This window comes from Piliocolobus tephrosceles, chromosome 1, assembly GCF_002776525.5.
Source record: "Piliocolobus tephrosceles isolate RC106 chromosome 1, ASM277652v3, whole genome shotgun sequence".
Classification (NCBI taxonomy): domain Eukaryota; kingdom Metazoa; phylum Chordata; class Mammalia; order Primates; family Cercopithecidae; genus Piliocolobus; species Piliocolobus tephrosceles.
The window spans coordinates 106,513,744-106,537,181 of record NC_045434.1 but is presented as its reverse complement, the minus strand read 5'-3'; the positions used below and the strand labels follow the sequence as shown (position 1 = coordinate 106,537,181).

The 23,438-nt window shown below is 39.9% G+C and overlaps 1 protein-coding gene across 1 annotated transcript in view; it reads right to left on the bottom strand.

The window, feature by feature from the left end:
* Nucleotides 1-23,438, bottom strand: part of DENND2C (DENN domain containing 2C) — an 82,992-nt gene that overhangs the window by 559 nt on the left and 58,995 nt on the right. The window contains exons 8-18 of the mRNA XM_023222757.1: nt 22,689-22,876; nt 18,628-18,737; nt 15,911-15,980; nt 15,289-15,366; nt 14,604-14,744; nt 13,986-14,134; nt 13,070-13,247; nt 9,611-9,652; nt 8,251-8,356; nt 1,831-2,070; nt 1,498-1,584 (exon numbers count right to left, since the gene is read on the bottom strand). Coding sequence (XP_023078525.1) covers nt 1,498-1,584; nt 1,831-2,070; nt 8,251-8,356; nt 9,611-9,652; nt 13,070-13,247; nt 13,986-14,134; nt 14,604-14,744; nt 15,289-15,366; nt 15,911-15,980; nt 18,628-18,737; nt 22,689-22,876 — 1,389 coding nt within the window. The remainder of the gene's footprint in view (nt 1-1,497; nt 1,585-1,830; nt 2,071-8,250; nt 8,357-9,610; nt 9,653-13,069; nt 13,248-13,985; nt 14,135-14,603; nt 14,745-15,288; nt 15,367-15,910; nt 15,981-18,627; nt 18,738-22,688; nt 22,877-23,438) is intronic.

The window sequence follows — 23,438 nt, the reverse complement described above, 5'->3', positions numbered from 1 at the left end:
TGACTATAGGTTAAAATCACTTGGCTTCTCCCCAGAGATTTCCTGGAGCCCAGGGGAAAATTTTTTAAAGTTCTCTGGAGATTATAAAATGTAGTCAGAGCTGGGAACCACTGATCTAATCTAACTCCATAGTATAAAGATGAAATAACAGCCTAAGGCCTAATATGTCCATGGTCTGTCAACTAGTGAAGGACAGGGCCTAATTAGGGGGCATATATTTCAAAGACAAAATATAAATATCATAGAATATAGGTTATTCATTATTTTAGGCTAGCCACACCCCTGTTCTCTTATATCATACTAGACAATTAACTATTATTGAAAAATCATAAATGTGTTTATGAACTAGAAAATTAAAGACTTGTAAGAAATCCTCTTTTGCCTCAGAAGTCCCTCTAAACCAGGTGTTTTTAATCTGGAGTACCAAGCATAGACTTCATGGGGTACATGGGCAGCCTAAAATTATACGCAAAATTTATTTATATGCTGTAAATACATTTTTCTGGGAAAAAGGACCACAGTTTTTGTAAGATTCTCCAAGGAATGTGTCCTAGAAAAGATTAATAATCACCATATACAAACATATCATGAAATAAATAAACTTCTATCAGAGAGGTTCACCTCTGGGAAATGGCCCCACAGACCACTCTGATGAGGGATCCCAAATTTTGAGAAAAATGCTTCTTTTTCTCCAAAACACTTTGAAACTAGCATCATGGTTTATGGTCAGCCTATTTAAGGCTATATTACTGATCTGATTATAAAGCTTTTGTGATGAGGCCCATTTACCGCAAAGCTTTTTCAGCCACATTTTTTATTTTTATTTATTTTTTATTTATTTATTATTTTTTAAATTTTTATTTATTTATTTCAGAGACAAGAATATCACTCTGTTGTCTGTGGCAAGATCATCTTACTGAGGCTTCAAACTCCCGGGCTCCAGCAGTTCCAGTTCCCCTCAGGCCTCAACCTCCTACGTAGCTAGAACCACAGGCATGTGCCAGCATGCCTCATTTTTTTTTTTTTTTTGAGAGTTTTGCTCTTATCGCCCAGGCTGGAGTGCAATGGTGTGATCTCTGCTCACTATAACCTCTGTCTCCTGGGTCCAAGCAATTCTCCTGCCTCAGCCTCCCAAGTGGCTGGCATTACAGGTGCCTGCCACTAAGACAGGCTAATTTTTATATTTTTAGTAGAGACAGGGTTTCACCATGTTGGACAGGCTAGCTAGTCTTGAACTCCTAACCTCAGGTGATCAACCTGCCTCAGCCTCCCAAAGTGCTGGGATTACAGGCATGAGCCACCATGCCAAGCCATGTCCAGCTAATTTTAAAATTTTGTGTAGAGATGGGGTCTCACTATGTTGCCCATGCTGGTCTCAAACTCCTGGCCTCAAGCAAACCTCCTTACTTGACCTCGCAAAGTGCTAGAATTACAGGCATGAGCCAATGCGCCTGGTCTTCAGCAACATTTATCTAACAAGAAAACACAGCAACTTACCAAGACTCCGCAAAATTCTATTCATCCCACTGGGCTCTGACTCAGGAATTGTTTCCAAATACTGGATGGCCCGGACCTCAAACAAACCTACAAGGAAAAACTCATGTTGGTGAAACTGTCTAACACTCCAGACTGGGAATTACATAAAACTCTGTGCTCATTACCAGTGTATTATTTCCAGGGCTAAAACAATATTACAAAATAAACAATTCTCATAATAAACAACTTGGACTTTGAGTCCTTGTTGCTTTACAATACTTTTTATTCATAATATAGTAAAATCTTTCAAGGTATTCACTAAATAGAGAGGGAGAACTTAATAATGAAACCAACCTTTAACTCCACTTTTCCGGAGCTCTCGGTCCTGGATGAATCCTGCAAACATCTGAGTCTCCATGAAGAGATCCAGGAAGTGGCGTACACTTCGGGAGGTGTGGGACTTACGGAATGGTTCCCTTTGGAAAACACGTTCCCCACGCTCCGTGACAGTCATGTTCAAAGAATAATGTCCTACCAACTCCACAAAAAACCTGACAAATGCTTCGGACACCAGAGAGTTGAGTGTCACATCTGCTGCAATATGAAAAGAAAAAAGAAAAAAATCTCCTCAGTTATCTGGATCTGTAAACACTGGCTCTGGTTATGGAAGTCATGCCTAAGAAGTTATAGATCAAAGGACTGAGAATAAATCTAGGAGTGTTCATTCTTCACTTTATTTCTCCATGACCTAGAAAAGGCTAATTGATTCTACCCTTACCTTCATTTTCTTTCCATACATACTCCTTCTACATCTTGCAAACTGGCTTGCACATCTGTTGATTTCATTGTAACTGCTCTTTCAAAGGCCACTGGTGAGAGCCAGCCAAATTTAATCTGCTCTTCTATTTTTATCTCCTTTAAGCTTCATGTTGCATTTGTGCTGACTACCTCCTCATTTCTTTTGTCCCCCACAACTCTATGCTCTTCTGATTTCCTGGTTCCCTTCCTGACTTGATGACAAAGCAGTTATTTTTCTCTTGTCCTTTTTTTCTCTTCCTGAGCATGGTGCTCAGACACTCTTCTTCAACACTCCCTTCCTTAAAGGGCTAATTGGCACAGAGATAGAGCTGGCTATGATAATACTGTAATTCCAAACCTTAGTTTTCCAGCCCTGTTATCTCACCACCTACATTTTCAGGCTACCTATGGGTGGTTATCATTTGGCTGTCCCATTAGCACATAAGTTCCATCTGTCTAAAGGTCACTATATCAGGTTCTTTTTGGAACTTGGACTATGAATCAATTAAACAAACAATACATATCTAAAGCCAAATCCATTATATTTCCCCACCAAATCAGTTTCCCTCTCAATAGTCCCATTTTTTTAAATAAAGATTTTTTTTTTCTAAAATACAGACAGGGTCTTGCTATGTTGCCCACGCGCTGGTCTCAAACTCCTGGGCTCAAGCAATTCTCCCACCTCAGCATTCCAAAATGCTGGGATTACAGATGTGAGCCACCATGCCTCGGTGACATTGCCATTTCATACTACACTATAATTATTCCACAAAAATAGTGATTTGAGTGCTTAAGATGTGTCGCACTGTATTAAATGCTTTTACAAACATAATGATCTATCATTATTTTTTTCTTTTACAGAGGAAACTGAGATGCCAAATGATTAAATAAATTCTCCAGGGTCATCCCATCTAGTAAGTGAAGATGCTGGACTCACAAGTCAGGTGATTTTTAATCCCTATAATATACTACATTATATTGCCTTCCAGGTCCCAGGCTCAAACTTCAGATTCAACTTACACTCCTTCTTTTTCTTCCATATCCAGTCTTTCCCCCTTGACCCTTCACACTGTCTGTTGCTCTTTTCCCAGGGATCCACTCAGGATGGGAATTAGGGACCTAAGTTTACTCAGAGTTCTACCATAACGCAGTTGCGTAATAGTGGGTGGCTCACTTTTCTAAGTTGGCCTGTCCACATCTGGGCAGCTAGCAGGGCTGACCAGGTGATTTCCAAGGTCTCTTTCTGAATTACACTTTGACTGTAATCTAGGGTTTTGTCCAACTCCCTTCCTTCTCATCTCTTTCCTTCTGCAGCTGAGAATCCGTGTCTATCACTGCATTTATCTTTTTTTTTTTTTAATTAATTTTTTTTTGTAGAGATGGGGTCTTGCTATGTTGCTCAGGCTGGTATTGAACTTATCCTGCCTTGACCTCCCAAAGTGCTTGAGATCACAGGTATGAGCCAGCACACCCAGCCCCAACACTGCATTTATCTTCAACACTTTTGCCTCACTGTTGTCTTATTTTCTTTCTTTTAAAAATTATGTTTTTCTATAATTTCTTTATTCTTTCCTTTTTAATGTATATACTTTACACATTCTTTGATATGTATATTTTATAAGATCAGCAATGAAATGAATAAATTCTCTACCACAAACAAAGCTTACAAACAGAACATCACTAATATCTTTGAAGTTTCCTGTGTGACTCTCTCTAATGGCATTCTTCTCCTACTTTCCAATAGAGTGACCATGGAATTTTGTATTTATTATTCCCTTGCTCTGCATTATAGTTTCACTATACCCATATAAAACCCCAATAGCATATTATTAGGTTTTGTATGTCTTTGAACGGTATACAAAATGTTGTAGTCTTCTTCAACTTACTGTTTTATTCAATATATGTTTTTAAGATTCATTTTTAACTGGGTGCAGCTAAAATGGCTCATGCCTGTAATCCCAACACTTAGGAGACTGAGGCAGGCAGCTCACCTGAGCCCAGGAGCTTAGGACCAGGCTGGGCAACATAGACTCCATCTCTACAAAAAATTTAAGAATTAGCTGAGCGTGGTGGCACAGGCCTGTGGTCCCAGCTACTCAGGAGGCTGAGGACAGAGGACTGCTTGAGCATAGGGGGTCAAGGCTGCAGTGGGCCATGATCACACCACTTGCACTCCAGCCTGGTTGACAAAATAAAACCTTATCTCAAAAAAAATTCATTCTTAAAGCTTTATTCTCCTGAAAATGGATATTCACATTGTTTTTAGTTTTTGCTATCACCTATACTAGCACTATGAAAATTACTGAACTTGTTTCCCAGTGATCATGTACAAGAGATTCACTAGGGTATGTATCTACAAACTACATTGTTGGGTTGCAGGATATGTACACCTTTAATTTTACTAGATAATGCCAACTTCAAAGTGGTTGAACTACTTGACACACTCTTACCAACACTTGATATTGTTAGACTTAAATTTTTTTTTTTTTTGAGACAGGGTCTTGCTCTATTGCCCAGGCTAAAGTGCAGTGGCACCATCATAGCTCAATGCAGCCTCAAATTCCCGGGCTCAAGTGATCCTTCCACCCTAGCCTCCTGAGTAGCTGGGACTACAGGCACACATCAACACTCCTGGCTAATGTTTTAATTTTTTTTTTGTAGAAACAGGGTCTTGCTATGTTACACAGGCTGGTCTTGAACTCCCGGGCTCATATGATTCTCCCACCTTGACCTCCCAAAGTGCTAGGATTACAGGTATGAACCACAGTGCCTGGACAGATTTTTTAGTTTTTGTGAATATCGTGGGTATAAAAAATGGTATTGCACTGTGGCTTACATTTACACTTCCCTGAATGTAAATGATGTAGTGAGGCTGCATGTCTCTTCAATTACTTATGTGCTTATCATGTTTCTTCTTCTTTGAATGTTCGTTCCTATCTTTTCCTCATTTTTCTGTTGGATTGTTTATCTTTTTCTTACTGATTTGCAGGTGTTTTTTTAAAAAATAAATTCTAGACACTATTCATTTGGTAGCTACATATGTTGAAGATGTCTTCACCTAGTCTGTAACTAGTTTTTAAAATCTCTTTTCCATGGTGTCTCTTGATGAAAAGAAAATTTAAAGATTTAACACAGTCAAATTAACCTATCTTTTCCTTTATGTTCTCTGCTCTTTGTCCCATGTTTTTAAGAATCCCACCACTGTGTTATTGACATAAAATATTTTCTTCTATGCTTTCAAAAATATTTTCAAAAGCTTTGCTTTTAACATTTAAGTCTTTAAATTCACTGGAATTAATTTTCTGTATAGTATGAGGTGTACATCCATATTCATTTCTTTTCATATAGAAGACCAATTGTTCTATTTTTTATTATTATTTCTTTATTATTATTATTTTAGACAGGGTCTTACTCTCTCACCCAGGCAGAAGTGCAGTGGCACAATCTTGGCTCACTGCAACATCCACCTCCCGGGTTCAAATGATTCTCCTGCCTCAGCATACTGAGTAGCTGAGATTAAAGGTGTGCACCACCACACCTGGCTAATTTTTGTATTTTTAGTAGAGACGGGGTTTCACCATGTTGGCCAGGCTGGTCTCAAAAACTGCTCACCTCAAGTGATCTGCCCACCTCCGCCTCCCAAAGTGCTGGGATTACAGGTGTGAGCCACCACGCCCAGCCCAAGGATCATTAAATGATCCATCCTTTTTCCACTGATACACAACGCGGGCACTGACACAAATCAAGTTTCCTTATGCATACGCACTCTGTATTCTTTCTGTTGCTCTATTTCTGCACCAAAACCAAACTATCTTAATTACTATCTTTATAATAAATTTTGATGTCTAGTAGTGCAAGCCTTCCAGTCTTGTTCCTTTTTGAGTGCCTTGGCTATTCCTGGCCCTTTGTACATCCAATTAAATTTTATGGTTGGGCGCAATAGCTCACCCATGTAATCCCACGGCTTTGGGAGGCCGAGGTGGGTGAATTGCTTGAGCTCAGGAGTTCAAGATCAGCCTGGGCAACATCGTGAAACCCTGTCCCTACAAAAAATACAAAAAACTAGCCAGGTGTGATGGTGCACGCCTGTTGGCCCAGCTACATGGTGGGCTGAGGTGGGAGGATTGCTTGTGCTCAGGAGGTCAAAGCTGCAGTGAACCAAGATTACACCACTGCACTCCAACCTGGGTGACAAAGCGAGACCCTGTCTCAAAAATAAAAATAACAATAATAAATAATAAATTTTACCATCAATCGGCTGAATGGAATTCTAATTCTCTCTTGAACCCTCTCCCATCTCACTTTCTTCCCCTCATTCCACTGAATCTGCTATTATCAAGGTCTTCATATTGTCAAATCCACTGGTCAAATCTTAGTCCTTGCCATACTTGGTCTCTTTGTAGCTGTAGGCATAACTGATTACTCTTCTTTTCATGAAGTATTCTATTTGCTTAACTTCTGCAATGTCACACTCCTGTTTGTTTTTTATTTTTCTTTTCACTTTTTGTAGAGATGAGGTCTCATTATGTTGCCTAGGCTAGTCTGGAATTCCTAGGTTGAAGCAATCCTCCTGCCTTGGCCTCCCAAAGTGCTGGGATTACAGGTGTGAGCCACTGTACCTGCCCACACTCCTGGCAGTTTACACACATACTTTCCTGGTTTTTCTCCTTTACTGGCTGCTCCTCTTAGTCTCCCTTGCTGGATAGTTCTCCTTCCAACCTCCAAGTGTTGGAAATCTAACGACGCCATTTACAAGCAACAGAGGGCTCAATCCTTAAACCTTTGTTATTTTCTAACAATACTCACTCCATAGGATCATCTCATCTGGTCCCACAGTTTTAAAACAGCAATTTCTAAATGTTTGCTTTTAGCCCAAATCTTTCTTCTAAAACATTTCCAGTTGGATGTCTGCTTAAGTATTAAACTTCTAATAGGTATCTCAAACTGTAACATCCAAAACTAAACTTTTTATTACTCCTCTAAATCTGCTCCTTCTAGGCCAGGTGTGGTGGCTCACAGCTTTGTGAGGCTAAGGCAGTGTAATCCCAGTGCTTTGTGAGGCTAAGGCAGGAGGATTGCTTGAGACCAGGAGTTTAAAATCAACCTAGGCAACATGGTGAGACCCTATCTCTACAAAAAATAAAAAGATTAGCTAGGTGTGGTGGTACATGCCTGTAGTCCCAGTTGAGGCAGGAGAATTGCTTGAGCCCAGGAGGTTGAGGCTGCGGTGAGCTATAATTGCATCACTGCACTCCAGCCTGGGTGACACAGCAAGAAAGAAAAACAAAAAAAGAAAAAACCCCAAAAAAACAAAAAAGCCCTGCTCCTTCCCTAATATTCCCTGTTAGTACATAGCCTTAGTTTTCTCATCTGTAAAATGAGGATTAAATAATGATACCTGCTTCATAAAGATAAAACAAAATGTATGTTAAGTGCTTAGCATAATGCCTGATAGAGTGTAAGCACCCAATAAATATTATTTGCCCATTTATTTAACAAGTATTTATTGAGTACCTACTTACTGAATACTGTTTAAAGTACTGGAGATAGAGAACAAAATAAAGCCACTGTTCTCACAGAACTTATGCTGTAGCATATGAAATAGTGCTAAGAGCCTTGAAGAAAATTAAAGCAAGGGGAAGAGGATAAGGAGCACTAGGGGAATGGGTACAATTTAAAATAGGACAGTCAGGAAAGGCCTCAGGGAGAAGGTGACATGAGCATGGACCTACAGGAAGAAAGGGCAGGAGTCATGTGGATATCTGCGGGAATAGCATTCTACAAATGTAACTAAGCAAGTGCAAAGGTCCTGAAATAGAAGAGGACTTGGCATATTGAGGATAAGCAAGGAAGCTGACTATAAGATTTTCAAGGCGCAGGCAATCTAATGCTACTTTGGTATATCCTTTAACCTAGTGCTGGGCATTCGGTAAATATTTACTACCTTAACCCTTAAGTCCTTGGCTCACTTGATACCTTGTGAAAAATTCTGCTCCTGAGTCAAGATTGCATTTCGTTCTTCCAAAATCTGCATCAGGGCAGCTTGAAGTTTTGGTGGTAGAATTTCATCCTCATCAGATACCTTAAGAAAAAAAAATGGAGATTTTTCTTTGTATGAGATTTGAGGGATTAAGTCTCAAATATGCCCTAGTTATTTCTTTTTTTTTTTTTTTTTTTGAGATGGAGTCTCACTCTGTCACCAGGCTGGAGTGCTGTGGCCGGATCTCAGCTCACTGCAAGCTCCGCCTCCCGGGTTCACACCATTCTCCTGCTTCAGCCTCCCGGGTAGCTGGGACTACAGGCGCCGCCACCTCACCCGGCTAGTTTTTTGTAGTTTTTAGTAGAGACGGGGTTTCACCGTGTTAGCCAGGATGGTCTCGATCTCCTGACCTCGTGATCCGCCCGTCTCGGCCTCCCAAAGTGCTGGGATTACAGGCTTGAGCCACCGCGCCCGGCCTGCCCTAGTTATTTCTCCAAAATTCCACAAATGACTTTATGTATCTTGGCTAAAGAGTCAGTCTGAAGTCTCCTTCCCTACATGAAGAATCTTTCATGTTTATGGTGTATATATTTTAACTATATTAAAAAAATTAATAATATACTTTATAAAATTTTCTGGCACTTTTCCACCAGATCTCTCTCATCTACAAGTCTTCTATTATATTATGAAGATCATCCACAAATAAATTGTATTTCAAACATGATGAGCTAATCGATTCTGAAAATGTCCTGGGAAACACTCTTCTTTTCACCCTGTGTTTCAGAGCTCACACTCCGACTACAGGTTATATCCGGAGGGCTGATCTAAGAAGGCTTTATGAACTCTTCCTTTCTACTTCAATATTAAGAATAAATGGTCACTTCATTTTTGCTCCTACTGTACCTTGTACAAATTTCTATTATACAATTTCTAAAACTTTATGTATGTCTGTTTCTCCGCATTAGACTGTAAGACCTGAGGGTTCAAACTGTGTCTTACTCATTTTTACATTCTAACAGAATATCTAGAAATAATCAGTGCTTAATAAATGCTTTTAAAATGTAATTAAATTAGAGGCTTATGTGTCGACCCACCTGGAGTTGAAGGGTGGTTTTACCTCCTTTGAGAATGACACATTTATGTTTCCTCCTTCCTTTGGGATAGGCAGCTATAAACTGAAGCCAAATTTTTCAGGTCGATCTTGCTTGATTGGCCATGGTGTCAACTCAAGTATGTATAGGAACTAAAAGTTTTGCTTGAGTCATATTCTCTAAGTACTTTCACATATTGTCTGTCCAATTATCTACAGTAGACATTTATCCTAAAACATTAGTAATTACCTCCTTTGGCACTCACCTCCTGTAAGAACTTGTCTGCACAGAGATCAACTATCAGCACCTATGAAATAAAGGAGCCAGGCAAGTTCAACCAGAGACATTCACAGACAAATATAGGCAATGAGAATAGTTTTAAACAAAATTTACTCAAAGTTTTAGCCCATTTAAAAGTTAGCCAATCGACACAACAAAAAATAAATTGCAAATGAAAGAATGATGACGTGCATACCTATAGATTAAAAGAGACTAAAAACATATCAACTAAATACGATGTGTGGGGCCAGGCACGATGGCTCACACTTGTAATCCCAGAACTTTGGAAAGTTGAGGCAGGAGGATCTCTTCAGCCCAGGAGTTGGAGACCAGCCCTGGCAACACAGTGAGACCCTGTCTATACACAAAATTTAAAAATTAGCTGGGCGTGTGGTACACACCTGTAGTCCCAGCTACTCAGGAGGCTGATCTGAGAGGATCACTTGAGTCTGGGAGGTCAAGGCTGCATTGATTGTGATTGCGCCAATGCATTCCAGCCTGGGTGACAGAGTGAGACCCTGTCTCTAAATAAATAAATAAATGAATAAATAAGTACAATGTGTGGACTTCGTTTTGAACCTGATTTAAACAAATTATTAAAAGTTTATGAGACAACTGGAGATTTAAACACTGGATTTTGCTGATATCAAGGAATTGTTGGATATTTTAGGTGTGATAATGGTATTGAGGTTATGTTTAAATATGCCCTTATGTTATAGAGATTCACACTGTAATATTTAGAGATGAAATTGTGTCAGGATACCCTTCAAAATATTATGGGAAAGAGGAATGGGTAAGGGTAAAGACTGGCCATTACTTGATAAGCACTGAAATGGGGTGACTGGTACACAAGGATCATTTTACTCTTCTGTTTACTTTTACATATGTTTAAAGTTTCCAAAATAAAAAGTTTTTTTTTTTTTTTTTTTTTTTTTAAGAAGGACAAGGCAGCAGAGTAACAGGGAACAGTCTTTTCAGTAAGTGGTATCGGCACAGATGGTACCATATAAAAACAAATGAAACAACCCCTACTTCACATTATACACACAAAAAATCAAGTTCCAGGAGGATTCATAATCAAAAGTTAAAGGCAAAATAATGAAAGGCCCAAGAGATAATATAGAAGGATATTTTCATGAGGTTAATATAAAGTAACTTAAGCAGCTCACTAAAAACACCATGTATAAAGAAAAAGACTGATAATTTTAACCACATTAAAATTAAGAATTTCTGTGCATTAAAAAACATCATTTTTGAAAATGAAAAGGGAAGCCACAGACAAAGAGGCCAGTATCCAGAATATAAAAAGACATGTTAACGCCAGGCGCAGTGGTTCACGCCTGTAATCCCAGCACTTTGGGAGGCCAAGGTGGGCGGATCACCTGAGGTCAGGAGTTCAAGAGCAGCCTGGCCAACATGCTGAAACCCTGTCTCTACTAAAAATACAAAAATTAGCCAGACGTGGTGGCTACTCAGGAGGCTGAGGCAGGAGAATCGCTTGAATCCAGGAGGCAGAGGTTGCAGTGAGCCGAGATTGCGCCATTGCACTCCAGCCTGGGAGACCAGAGCGAGACTTCATCTCAAAAAGAAAAGAAAAGTAAAGAAAAAGAAAACATCTTAAACAATAAGAGAGTAGGGGTTGGGTGTGGTAGCTCACACCTGTAATCCCAGCACTTTGGGAGGCCGAAGAGGGCAGATCACTTGAGGACAGGAGTTTGAGACCAGCCTGGCCAACAAGGTGAAACCCCGTTTCTACTAAAAATATAAAAACTTAGCTGGGCACGGTGGCATGCACCTATATTTCCAGCTACTTGGGAGGCTGAGACACGATAATTGCTTGAACCTGGGAGGCGGAAGTTGCAGCAAGCTGAGATCACGCCACTGCACTCCAGCCTGGGCAACAGAGTGAGATTCCATCTCAAAAACAAAACAAAACAAAAACAAAACCAAAAACAAAACAAGAGAGTAAACAATGTAGTGGAAAGAGACAAAGATTTTTATAAAAGATGATATTCAAGAGACCAATAAATAGAAGGATGCTCAAGAACAGGAATCAAATTAAATTAAATTTGTGCAAATTAAACCACAATGTGAATAACACTACGCACCCACCAGATAGGCTAAATTATACAACTGATGACAGTGATGGTGAAGACGTGGAGCAACAGGAATTCTCATACGCTGTTGAAGGGAATTTAAATTGGCACAACTACTTTGGAAAACAATTTAACTTTATTTATTAAAGTTGGAGATATGTTTACCCTATGACTCAGCAATTCAATTTCCAAGTATATACCCATTGAACTACGTGTGTATGCACTGGGAGTCATGTATATTTATAGCAACATTATTCATAACAACCTCAAACTGGAAACAACTCAAATGTTCAACTGTAGAATGGATAAGAAAATTGTGGTACATTCACACAATGGAATCCTATATACAATTAGAATGATCAAACTATTGTTGACCTTATCAACATAGATCAATCTTACAGATATAATATTGAGCAGAGGAAACCAGGCAAAAATATATATACCATATGAATCTATTTATATCACGTTTAAAACCAGACAAAGCTGAATTACATTGCTTAGGGAGGAATGCCTAGGGGTAAAACTATAAAGAAAAACAAGTCAATGAATACCATAAAAGTCAAGATAATGATTACCTTTGGTGGGGGATGGGGATGGGGATGGAAACAGCGATTAGAAAGAGGCATGAGGGGGACTTCTAGGGGGTTGGCACTGATTCCATTGTGGTAATATTTCCATTCCATTCTAATGCTGGTTATGTATCTGTACATTTTGCTTTAACCACGTATCTATATTGTGTTGTATTTGAAATAAAGTTTTTTGGGTTTTTGTTTTGAGACAGTGTCTCCCTCTGTCGCCCAGGCTGGAGCACAGTGGCATGATCTCAGCGCACTGCAACTTCCACCTCCTGGGTTCGGGCAATTCTGCCTCAACCTCTCAAGTTGCTGGGATTACAGGCATGTGCCACCACACCTGGCTAATCTTTGTCTTTTTAGTAGGGATAGGGTTTTACCATGTTGGCCAGGCTGGTTTCAAACTCTTTGACTTCAAGTGATCCACCTGCCTCAGCCTCCCAAAGTGCTGGGATTACAGGCATGAGCCACCATGCCAGGCCGTGAAATAATTTTTAAAGTTAATCCAGAGTACTGTACCCTTCAGAATAACACAAGAATGAGCCCAAGGTTACTACTGTAAATAAGATACAGGTTTGAATTTATGTGTACTATCAAATTTTCCCATCTTAATACTAGAAATATTATAAACAGCAATATTATAATATAATAGAAATATTATAAGTAGCATAAAGTAGTAATAATAACTATATTAATTAGTAACTATTCCACCACTCTTAAGATCACTTATTTTTACTTCTCAGTGCTCCAATATTAGGTTCCATTCTTCCATCTCACCTCTTCAATGGGTAGGTCCTGGAGCTGTGGTAAGCAGCAAGACAGGATTCCAATAAGGAATGGAGTAGGTGAGCAGACAATGTCAATCATAGATGCTGGCAGGACTGGGATATAGGTATGCTGCCAGGTGAACGGATACAGTGTAGCTACCACGGCATGGCCACATTTTGACAGGGTGCTAGCCAGAGGAGAAAACAAATGGTGTCATATATAGAGCAACATAAGGAGGACATTTCAGTTATTATGTTAAAGAATTAAAAATTGATGCTGGTTAGTGATCATAGATTAAAAACTATGTGAACAGTCATTAATTTTTTAACATTTTAGTTAAAATTTAAACTTAATTTACTGAAAATGTTCAATCTCAATCCAGCTCATCTCCACAATTTCTCATGCGAAAAATTAGTGGACTTAGCAAAGTATTACCAACTTTTGACAATAGGGTAAGCAAAATGCATTTAAAAGGGAAATTTATTATAACCCAAAAAAGTCATTTGTATAGCCTAATGCAAGTGGCTTTTTGATGATTTATCATTTGAAATTATCCATGCCACTATATACCACTAGATAATTGAGAGACTGATCCTACATTTTAAAAATATGCCCAAATTTTTGTTCTCACTCATAGGTGGGAATTGAATAATGAGAATACTTGGGCACAGGGTGGGGAACATCACACACTGGGGCCTGTTGTGGGGTGGGGAGAGGGAGGGAGGGATAGCATTAGGAGAAATACCTAATGTAAATGATGAATTAATGGGTGCAGCACACCAACATGCATACATATGTAACAAACCTGCCTGTTGTGCACATTTACCATAGAACTTAAACTATAATAATTTTAAAAAGCTCCAATTTTAAAATTTGGAACAAATAAAACACCAGTGTGAAGTAACATATTTCACTTATTTCTTACCTTAGGCTGTTGGCAACAAAGATTACCCTACGCTCCAAAAGGAGTGAGGCACAGACGCGGATAAGATGACATACACTCAGGCACTTAAAGAGACATTCAAAATCAACATGTTCCAATCGGGAATCTAGTGGTCGGCAGAGTTCAATGGACTGAAATGCAAGAAGTTGAATCAGGTGAGCTAATGTTGGAAAACAATCCCTAGTGCCAACACTATGGATCCTGTTATTCTTACGTAAGTTAAATTCAAGAAGGGTCTGCTACACAGGGTCTGTGAAGCTTCCTATACTAATGCCAGGATCCAACAGCTTATTTTTGTTCTGTAAATCAAGATCCTTTATTCCTTCTGACAACAGTACATACAGTCTTCATTTATCACATTGAAATTGTCATTACAAAGGGACTCAGTCTATGTATGGTAGAAAATCTCTGGGTCCTGGGTCTAGGAAGAACTATGTTACAGATCAGCTGGATATTTCTCCATTGCTTTATGGAAATAAAATATATCCTTTACAGTTTATGGAAAAGGGAAATCTATCCCCTTGTGCTCTGGAAACTGCCTACCAGTATAAGTCCTGCTTTTTAATGGCTACCAGATTTTTTCAAAATGAGCTAACTTACCTCATCTCCAGCCCCAGGGAGGTAACTCTTAACTGTGATGGTGCGTCCAGGAGCTGGGAAAGGCGCTTCTATGACACTTCGCATGAATGGGTAAACAAGGGCTGGAGACATTTCTCTTCTCTTCTCTACTTCATCCAGAATCTATACATGCAAAGCGTTACTTTGTTATGGACTAAGTTAAAAAACATAAAAGAATGCTATTACAGGAACTGCCCAACCTGGTGTACAAACTTTAAAATAACCTAAATGTAATTTAAGACAGATAAGCTTCTGCAATCAATAAAAGTTAAATAAGCATCATATCTCTTGGGAGGTATCATTATACCCTGAAGAAAAGTTACTAACATAAATCAACATATTTTTAAAGGAGAAGCCCCTTTTTGGCTCACTAAGGGAGGGGCAAGGAAGGTGACAGTGACGATATCCTACAATTTGGTCTAAGAAAGACACAAGACAAGATAAGCTTTGGACTATGTTCTCCCTTAAGCTGAAAGTTCTAGCAAACCAAAATGAAGATGATATAGCAACAGCAAATGGATTAGAGATGTGAGTTTAAGCCTTCAGGCATGTGGTTCCTAGTTTACTAATAGGGAACCTTTCTGAAGTAGTATGTTAAAGTCTATGCCACTTAACATTGCGAGCTCAAAAAGGACACCATTTTTCATACAGCTCATTCTCCACTCACCTTTGAAAAAAGATTGAAGCAGCCTAGGCGACTAACCATGCAGTATACCTCAGGGAGTCGCTTTCCTTTGCCTTCTGGCTAAAAGATAAAAACAACAACAACAAAAAAATCAAGCAGCGTAAGTTTTTATTAATATTGATTTGGACTATTAATTATCTTTTACTACTCTTTAGTACGGAGCAGTAACCAAGGCTCACATCTTCAGTGAACACTAGAAGATGTGAAAAGTGCTAAAAATGATAGCATGATTTATTCTAGGTTTAGTGAAGCCATCTAAGCAAGAAAAAAGTCCTAATATGGTTGATGAGTAACTCAGAGCTCCTTCGAGTAGCTCATTGTACTCTATTCCAAATATATCCAGATGAGATTCAGCCACTATGTCATCAGTTACTTTCTCTATTATAAACAAATAAAATAAATCCATACCCCTTCTCTTCTAGAACATGCCGTGGTTAACCCCCACCTTGCTCTTGCTGTTTAATGCTAATACAGCTTCCTTAATACACAGGTCATTGAGCATCCCTCAAACTCATCTAGAGATAGTGCTTCTGAAGTTCCTACTCTGACTCAATTGTTCCTTGACTAACCCTGTCTTGGTAAGTAACACAAATCTGATACTTACCAAGAGCTTCTTACAGTAACCAAACCACCGGCTTCCATCTTCACCAGTCAAGACAAAGGAGAATGTTTCACTGAAAAAAGAGCCAATAGTTAGTTTAGGATCCAAACAACCACTTATGGCATTCTCCACGGAACAAACAATTGAAAACTAGAGTCCAACAGTAGTCATTTTGTGATCTAAAAGGAGGCATAATATTACATTCATTGCAAGTCACATTCCTCCTAAGGAATGAATGCCCAGGCCTTAAGAATATCTTGCCTTGTACTGGGGTGAGAGAATAGGTATGGGATAAGCTGTTGATGTTGGTTCCTTTTGTTTTCTTATTCATCCACTCTAGGTATTAATCAGGCTTATTTTCATTTAAATTTTATTTTTATTTTTTAAGACAGTCTCACTCTGTTGCCCAGGCTGGAGTGCAGTGGTGCAAACAGAGCTCACTGTAGCCTTGACCACCTGAGGCTCAAGTGATCCTCCCACCTCAGCCTCCCAAGTAGCTGGAACTACATATGTGTGCCACCATGCCCTGCTAATCTTTTAATTTTGTATAGAGATAAGGTCTCACGATCTTGCCAGGGCTGGTCTCAAACACCTGGGTTCAAATAATCCTTCTGCCTCGGCCTCCCAAAGTGCTAGGATTATAGACATGAGCCACTGCGCCTGGCCTTATTTTCCTTTTGTTGAATCCTCAATTTAGTCAAACAGGTAAGCGACAAAGACTTTTGATATGTCATTTCTCAGTTCCAAATTCTTCTCTTTAGTTCTGAGAGGCTGTATACAGCGTGATAGGCAAAGGATTATATCCTTAATATACAAAAATTATTAGGAAAATATCAACTCCTCATTAGAAACATGGGTAAAAGAACTGCATTAATAATTTACAAAATGAAAACCTAAATATGCCGAAGAAAGAAACTCAGACTCAATAATCAAATAAGTCCCCCCCCCACTTTTTTTTCTGAGACAGAGTATCACTCTGTCACCCAGGCTGAAGTACAGTGGCGCCATCTCCGCTCACTACAACCTCTACCTCCCGGGTTCAAGCAATTCTCCCGCTTCAGCCTCCCGAGTAGCTGGGACTACAGGCACGTGCCACCACACCCAGCTAATTTTTTATTTTTAGTAGAGATGGGGTTTCACCATTTTGGCCAGGCTGGTCTTGAACTCCTGACCTCAGGTGATCCTCCCGCCTTGGCCTCCCAAAGTGCTAGGATTACAGGCATGAGCCACAGCACCCGGCAAAGTCCAATTTTTTTTTAAGAGACTGGGTCTCACTGAACACAACTTAATTTTCTGAAGACATATTATCTTCCTTCCTTCCTTCCTCCCTCCCTCCCTCCCTCCATTCCTTGTTTTTTTTTTTTTTTTTTTGGACAGGGTCTTGCTCTGTGGCCCAGGCTGGAGTACTATGGCATAATCATAACTCACTGTAACCTTGAACTCCTGGGCTCAAGTGGTCCTCCTGCCTCAGCCTCCTGAGTAACAACTGCACACCACCATGTCTGTCTAGCTTTTTGGTATTTTCTGTAGAGACAAGGACTTGCTATGCTGCCCAGGATGGTCTCAAACCTGGCCTCAAGTGACCCTCTCACCTTAGCCTCCCAAAGTGCTAGGATTACAGGTGTGAACCACCTGGCCTAAATCCAAACTTGAACAATATATACATATCTGTATTTGGCTAAAAATAAAGATTGGAAGGGAATATGACAAAATATTTACAGTGATTACCTTTGAGTAACCAGATTGCCAGTGATCTGTAATTTCTGCTTTTTACTTACTCTTCTGTATTTCCCAAATACTCTAGAATAAACATATATAACTCGTTGTGGGGGAAAGCCAGCCACAGAGCAGCCAGGTCAATACGAAAGGCGCTGTTTATAAAGGTAGCAGTGCAACCGACAACACAAGAGCATCAACAGTGATGGCTGAGAGATGAGAGTGTCAATCAGGCTAAACTGCTTATGAGAGACAGTAGCTTAGTCCGGAGGCAATGCGAAGTTGAAGTGCAGAGCTATTTAAGCAACGGCTGAGGCTGTTATCCAGAAGGTCATTACCATGTGATATGGTTCAACAAATCAAGCTTTTCAAACTAAATGGCATCAGCAATAATTACAGTTTTGAACAAAGCAGGCATCTATTAATATTTACAAGCAGAATTCAGAGATTATGATAGTTCATTAAAAATAGTAATTTCCTCTAGATACCTGGAAGAAATTCTTTAACACTTCCTTTCTTAATATACTACACTTTCCAAACTGGAGCCTCCCTTTGTACAGGTTCCACAGGGGAACATAAAAGCTGGGCTGTGGATTCTTCTATTAATTTGAAGGAGAAAGAAAATGAAGATGAAGACATTGCTCTGTTTTATCTCTGTTTCTAGGTTGAGTCTCAAAATCCAAGTCTTTTTTCCTTTCTGTACACTTGGGAGCATTTTTGATTGCACGTAAAATAGAACTTTTTTTGTTGTTGTTGTTGAACTGGCAAGCTTGAAGTGACTCTCAGATTTGTTTTCCTTTTGACACTGAAATTATTCCATGTTTTTCTTTTTTTAAGCCCCACATAGGAAATGTTCTAATTCTGCTTCTTCCTTTCCTCCCACCACATGCTTGACTTGCCACAGTATTCACATAGCTTCACTAATGGCTCTACTCATTTCTCAAATACTCTGATTTATTTTTTCAGTTCTAATGAATATAAATTAGATAAATTAGCCCATTTACCTCTTGAGTTCTGAGGTTGGCATCCAGTCCTTTGAATCAGGAAAACAAAATTTTGGGATAACTTTAAGCCTCTCTTCCGTGTCTTTGGACTGCTTATAGCCATGATCGTCCTGAAAAAGATAACACCCTCAAACACCCTCAAAATAGGTGACTTAAATTATACTATGCAAGTGGGGAATAGAAATAAAAAACCCAGTCTCATCTCAGGAAAAAAGGTCTCTGATAAGCCTGGGCAGTTACTGATAAGCCTCAGCATGGTTTTGTACTGCTTAACAAAATTAAAAAGTCAATTCTGGAAATCACTGGAGATGAACTGAGAACAGCGTTACTGAGAACAAAGAATCCTATTTTTACTGAGAAATGGTACCTGTGGATATCTCAGCATCTACTGTAAGAGAGATTAGTGAAAAGTTTCCTATCAAGAGGAAATATCTTAATTCAGGATTGACAAACTAATGGGAACCCAGTATCTTTATGAACCAAGGAACATAAGATAAAAATTCATTCTTCAATGTACTGAGAACAAAAACCTAGTCACCTCAAGACACAGTCCAATCAATAATCAAAGCAGCTTTGAAATGGTAGATGAATATTATTTAGAAAAGATACGGCCAGATGCACTGGCTCATGCCTGTAATTTCAGCACCTTGGGAGCCCAAGGTGGACATATCACTTGAGCCCAGGAGTTGGAGACCAGCCTGGGCAACATGGTGAAACCCCATCTCTACAAAAAATACAAAAGTTAGCTGGGTGTAGTGGCACATACCTGTAGTCCCAGCTATTGAGCAGGCTGAGAAGTGGGAGGATCTCTTGAGCCCAGGAGGATGAGGCTGCAGTGAGCAGTGATTGCGCCATTGCACTCCAGCCTGAGTGACAGAGAGAAACCTGCCTCGAAAAAAGAAAAAATAGGCCGGGTGCGGTGGCTCAAGCCTGTAATCCCAGCACTTTGGGAGACCGAGACAGGCGGATCACGAGGTCAGGAGATCGAGACCATGCTGGCTAACACAGTGAAACTCCGTCTCTACTAAAAAAATACAAAAAACTAGCTGGGCGTGGCGGTGGGCGCCTGTAGTCCCAGCTACTCGGGAGGCTGAGGCAGGAGAATGGCGTAAACCTGGGAGGCGGAGCTTGCAGTGAGCTGAGATCCGGCCACTGCACTCCAGCCTGGGCGACAGAGTGAGACTCCATCTCAAAAAAAAAAAAAAAAAAGAAAAAATAAGAGATACTATTTTGAGAATCCACCCCATATATAATCATTTCCTTTAGCATAGAATCTTTGCTACCTAATTGCTGGTTTGCAACTTCTTGTAAAATTTTAGCATAGAAGACCCTTTTGCATAAATCTAGTACTGTACCTATGTGACAGTCTAAATTTCAGTAAACCAGACATTTAGAAATTAGTATGACCTGTCCTCTATAAAAACAAGCCCTTAAGTCTAATTACCATATTGCCTTCAGATAACTAGTAAAAATCACCTCCCCTTTAATTTCTTTTTTGTTGTTGTTGAGAAGGAGGTCTTGCTATGTTGCCCAGGCTGGTCTCAAACTCCTGTGCTCCAGTGATCCTCCCGTTTCAGCTGGTCAACTAGCTGGGATAATAAGCATGTGCCACTGTGCACGGCCCCTTTAATTTCTTAAAAAAACCAAACTATGTAGCCATTCTGGGTCACTTAACAGCGCTGTGACATTGTACTTTCAGGCTACATTGAGAAATTTTATGAGAAATTAAACTTACTGATTATTTACTGTAGGGATATTTTTGAGGACTTTTTGAAAATGAGAATCCATGCAGGAAATGTCTCTTAGATTCCAGTACAGCTGTACTTCACCAGCTTTTTTAGTGAAACATGTAACTCAGGGTTATAAACCCAAAAGTCCTAAAGTGGCCAAGCAGGTAACTGAAATGAGAGAAGTGGTCCAAGTAATAAGCAGGAGAGTGAGTAAATGTCCCTATTAAAGGGATCACTCCTTACTAAGGAAAACTACATAATTCAGACAGCATAACACAAAATGAAAATGTGGAGCTTCTTGTCCAAAAAGCAGAAAAAATTAAACATAAAACATCTTTTCTTCTGTGGCCTCTGTAATGGAGTTTTTATTTGCTATTTAACATCACACTCCCTTAGGCATGAGGATCCTGGGGGATGAGTGTAGACTCTCACAGACACCCAGGTGCTGCAGTCTGCAATCTGGTACACAAGCGGCCCACGAGGTACTGGGTTTCCTCTCCGGGTAGCTGCAGAATTGAGACTCTGTGTTTCAACTGGGGGTTGGGAAGTTAAGCCAGGCATCTCCCCTTCCCATGGGGGCCAACATTCCAACCCACAGCAGTTGAGCAACCCCCAAAAAGTCATCCATGAGTGGCACCACCAGCCCAGGCCAGGGAAAGCTTCCCATGCCTTGCCTGGAGATGCTGCAGAGCAATGCTGGCCTGATCCTAACCCTCCCAATGCCTGTGCCCAGCCGGGGGGAGAAGGTGGCAGTAGTCACTGAGTAGAAGTGGACAGGGCACATGCTAGGATCCAGGGAATCAGGCAGTGGAGAACAGGACAAGAGAACTCATCCTAGGGAAGCAGCAGAAGGTGACACCATGCATGAACTCAGGCTTTAAGACCTTGGCACATGCCCAATTTTCCTATCAGACTTCATTTACAAACACAAATTCAAAGCTAAAATTATTTAGCATTTCAAGATGGTGACTGCAGATCATTAAACCCTACATGCAGGGCCCTTCTGAGTGAGGGCCTTATGTAACTACACTGGTCACCTGCTCTGAAGTCCTGCTCCTTATTAAGCTTCAACCCATTCCTGACACTTAGGAATGGTGTTGGCATTCTTTCCAGTTTCTCAGGAAAAGGCAGAAATACCGATTTTTATGTGAAATTTGATTGTTAAATGTTGGCAACAAAAATTATTGTTGTTACTTTTACACAAACACTATGCAAAGCAAAAGAAACCCAACCATGTCTGTGGGCTTAACTGATTCACAGGCTCAATAAGCTCTGTGAACCAGAGACTAAGATCTTTTTCAGTAGTACTCCCATCATCTAATCCTGGCAAATATTAGGTATTTTTAAAATATTTGAATGAATGAATGATTTTATTTTAAAAAAGGTAGAGAAATCAAATACTATTGTTAATAATAATGGCTACCAAAAATTAATACCTACCATTTATCGAGTACATACTATGTGCCAGGGATGGCATTAAGCACTTTATATACATTATCTCACTAAATCCTTACTAATAATGGATAACATCATATTGAGCTTACTATATGCCAGACACTGTTCTAAGTGCCTTATATAAATTAGCTTATTTAATCCTCACTATGATTCAGAGGGGTAGATACTATTGTGATTACCCCCATTCTACAAATTAAACAACTAAGACACAATATGGTGGCTCACGCCTGTAATCCCAGCACTTTGGGAGGCCAATGTGGGCGGATCACTTGAGGTCAGGAGTTCGAGATCACTCTGGCCAACATGGTGAAATCCTGTCTCTCCTAAAAATATAAAAATTAGCTGGGCGTGGTGGCACATGCTTGTAGTCCCAGCTACTCAGGAGGCTTGAACCTGGGAGGTGGAGATTGCAGGGTTGCAGTGAGCCAAAACTGCACCACTGCACTCCAGCCTGGGAAACAAAGCGAGACTCTGTCTCAAAAAAAAAAAGAGAGAGAAAGAAAAGTAACTTCTTAAAGTCACATAACTAATAAGTGGGAAACACAGAGCTTTTGCACAGAGTACATGCTCTAAACCACTACCCTATTCTGTCACATTTATTATTCCCCTCCTTAAGGATGAGAAAACTAAGGTTTTGTAACTTGTTAAAGATTATTAAATGGCAGAGCCAAAAATTTAAAAAACTAGGAAAATGAGCTGTTTTGTTTTGCTTGGGTTGCAGCTCATGCCTAACATAAGATGTTTTCAGAGCCACCAGATCCTACCACAAGTATTGGTAAAAACTGACTGAGATAACAAAAACCAAGAGGACAGGAAACAAATGTACACAGAGACACAGGAACATTCCTGAATGCCTCTTGGCCTCCTTGTACCTACCTTGCCAGGGAATTGTTGTATGACCTGGGGAATATAGCTTATTCCTGATGGTTTCTTCTGTAGAGACACCACCACAAAAAGTTCAAACAGCTGCTGCTCCTGTAATTCAATAAGATCCCGCTCCAAGGTCTGGTAGTGAGGATTCCTCTTGGAAGACTGTTGCAGTTGTGCTAAGCGTTTATGGCGATCTGTAATGAAATCATGGAGTAATGTTTTCTCTCTGTAGCCCTACCTTCCTTCCAGCACCAGAGGTCATGACCCACACAGGATTAATCTTCACACAGTCACTGCGGAATGAATGCTGAATAACCAGTATCTGCCACATAGACATATCTGTTAGGGCTGTGACATACTAGGGGGAATAACTGCAGACCCTCACAAGTGCACAGGGGCCTCGCTCTACTTCTGGCCAGCAATGGGACTAACATTCCATGTACCAACCAATACTTATGTATGTCCCAACAAATAATCTATGCTATCCCATCTTTCATGGCATCACACCAGGACACATGGAAAATGTCACGAAAAAGTGCTAGACTGATAACAGATGCTACTGTTGGGAATGCCATGAAATCACAGGGTGCCAGGGGGCAGGGGGCAGAGATTTGATAAAATAACTGAGTCCTAAGTACAGAAAGGGGTGAGTTTGATAAATTAAAACAAAAATTATCCTCACATTGAAGAAACTGTCCAGTTCCCTTCCCTCCTTGCCATATATTACTAACAATGAATATATGCTTGTATCAGTAA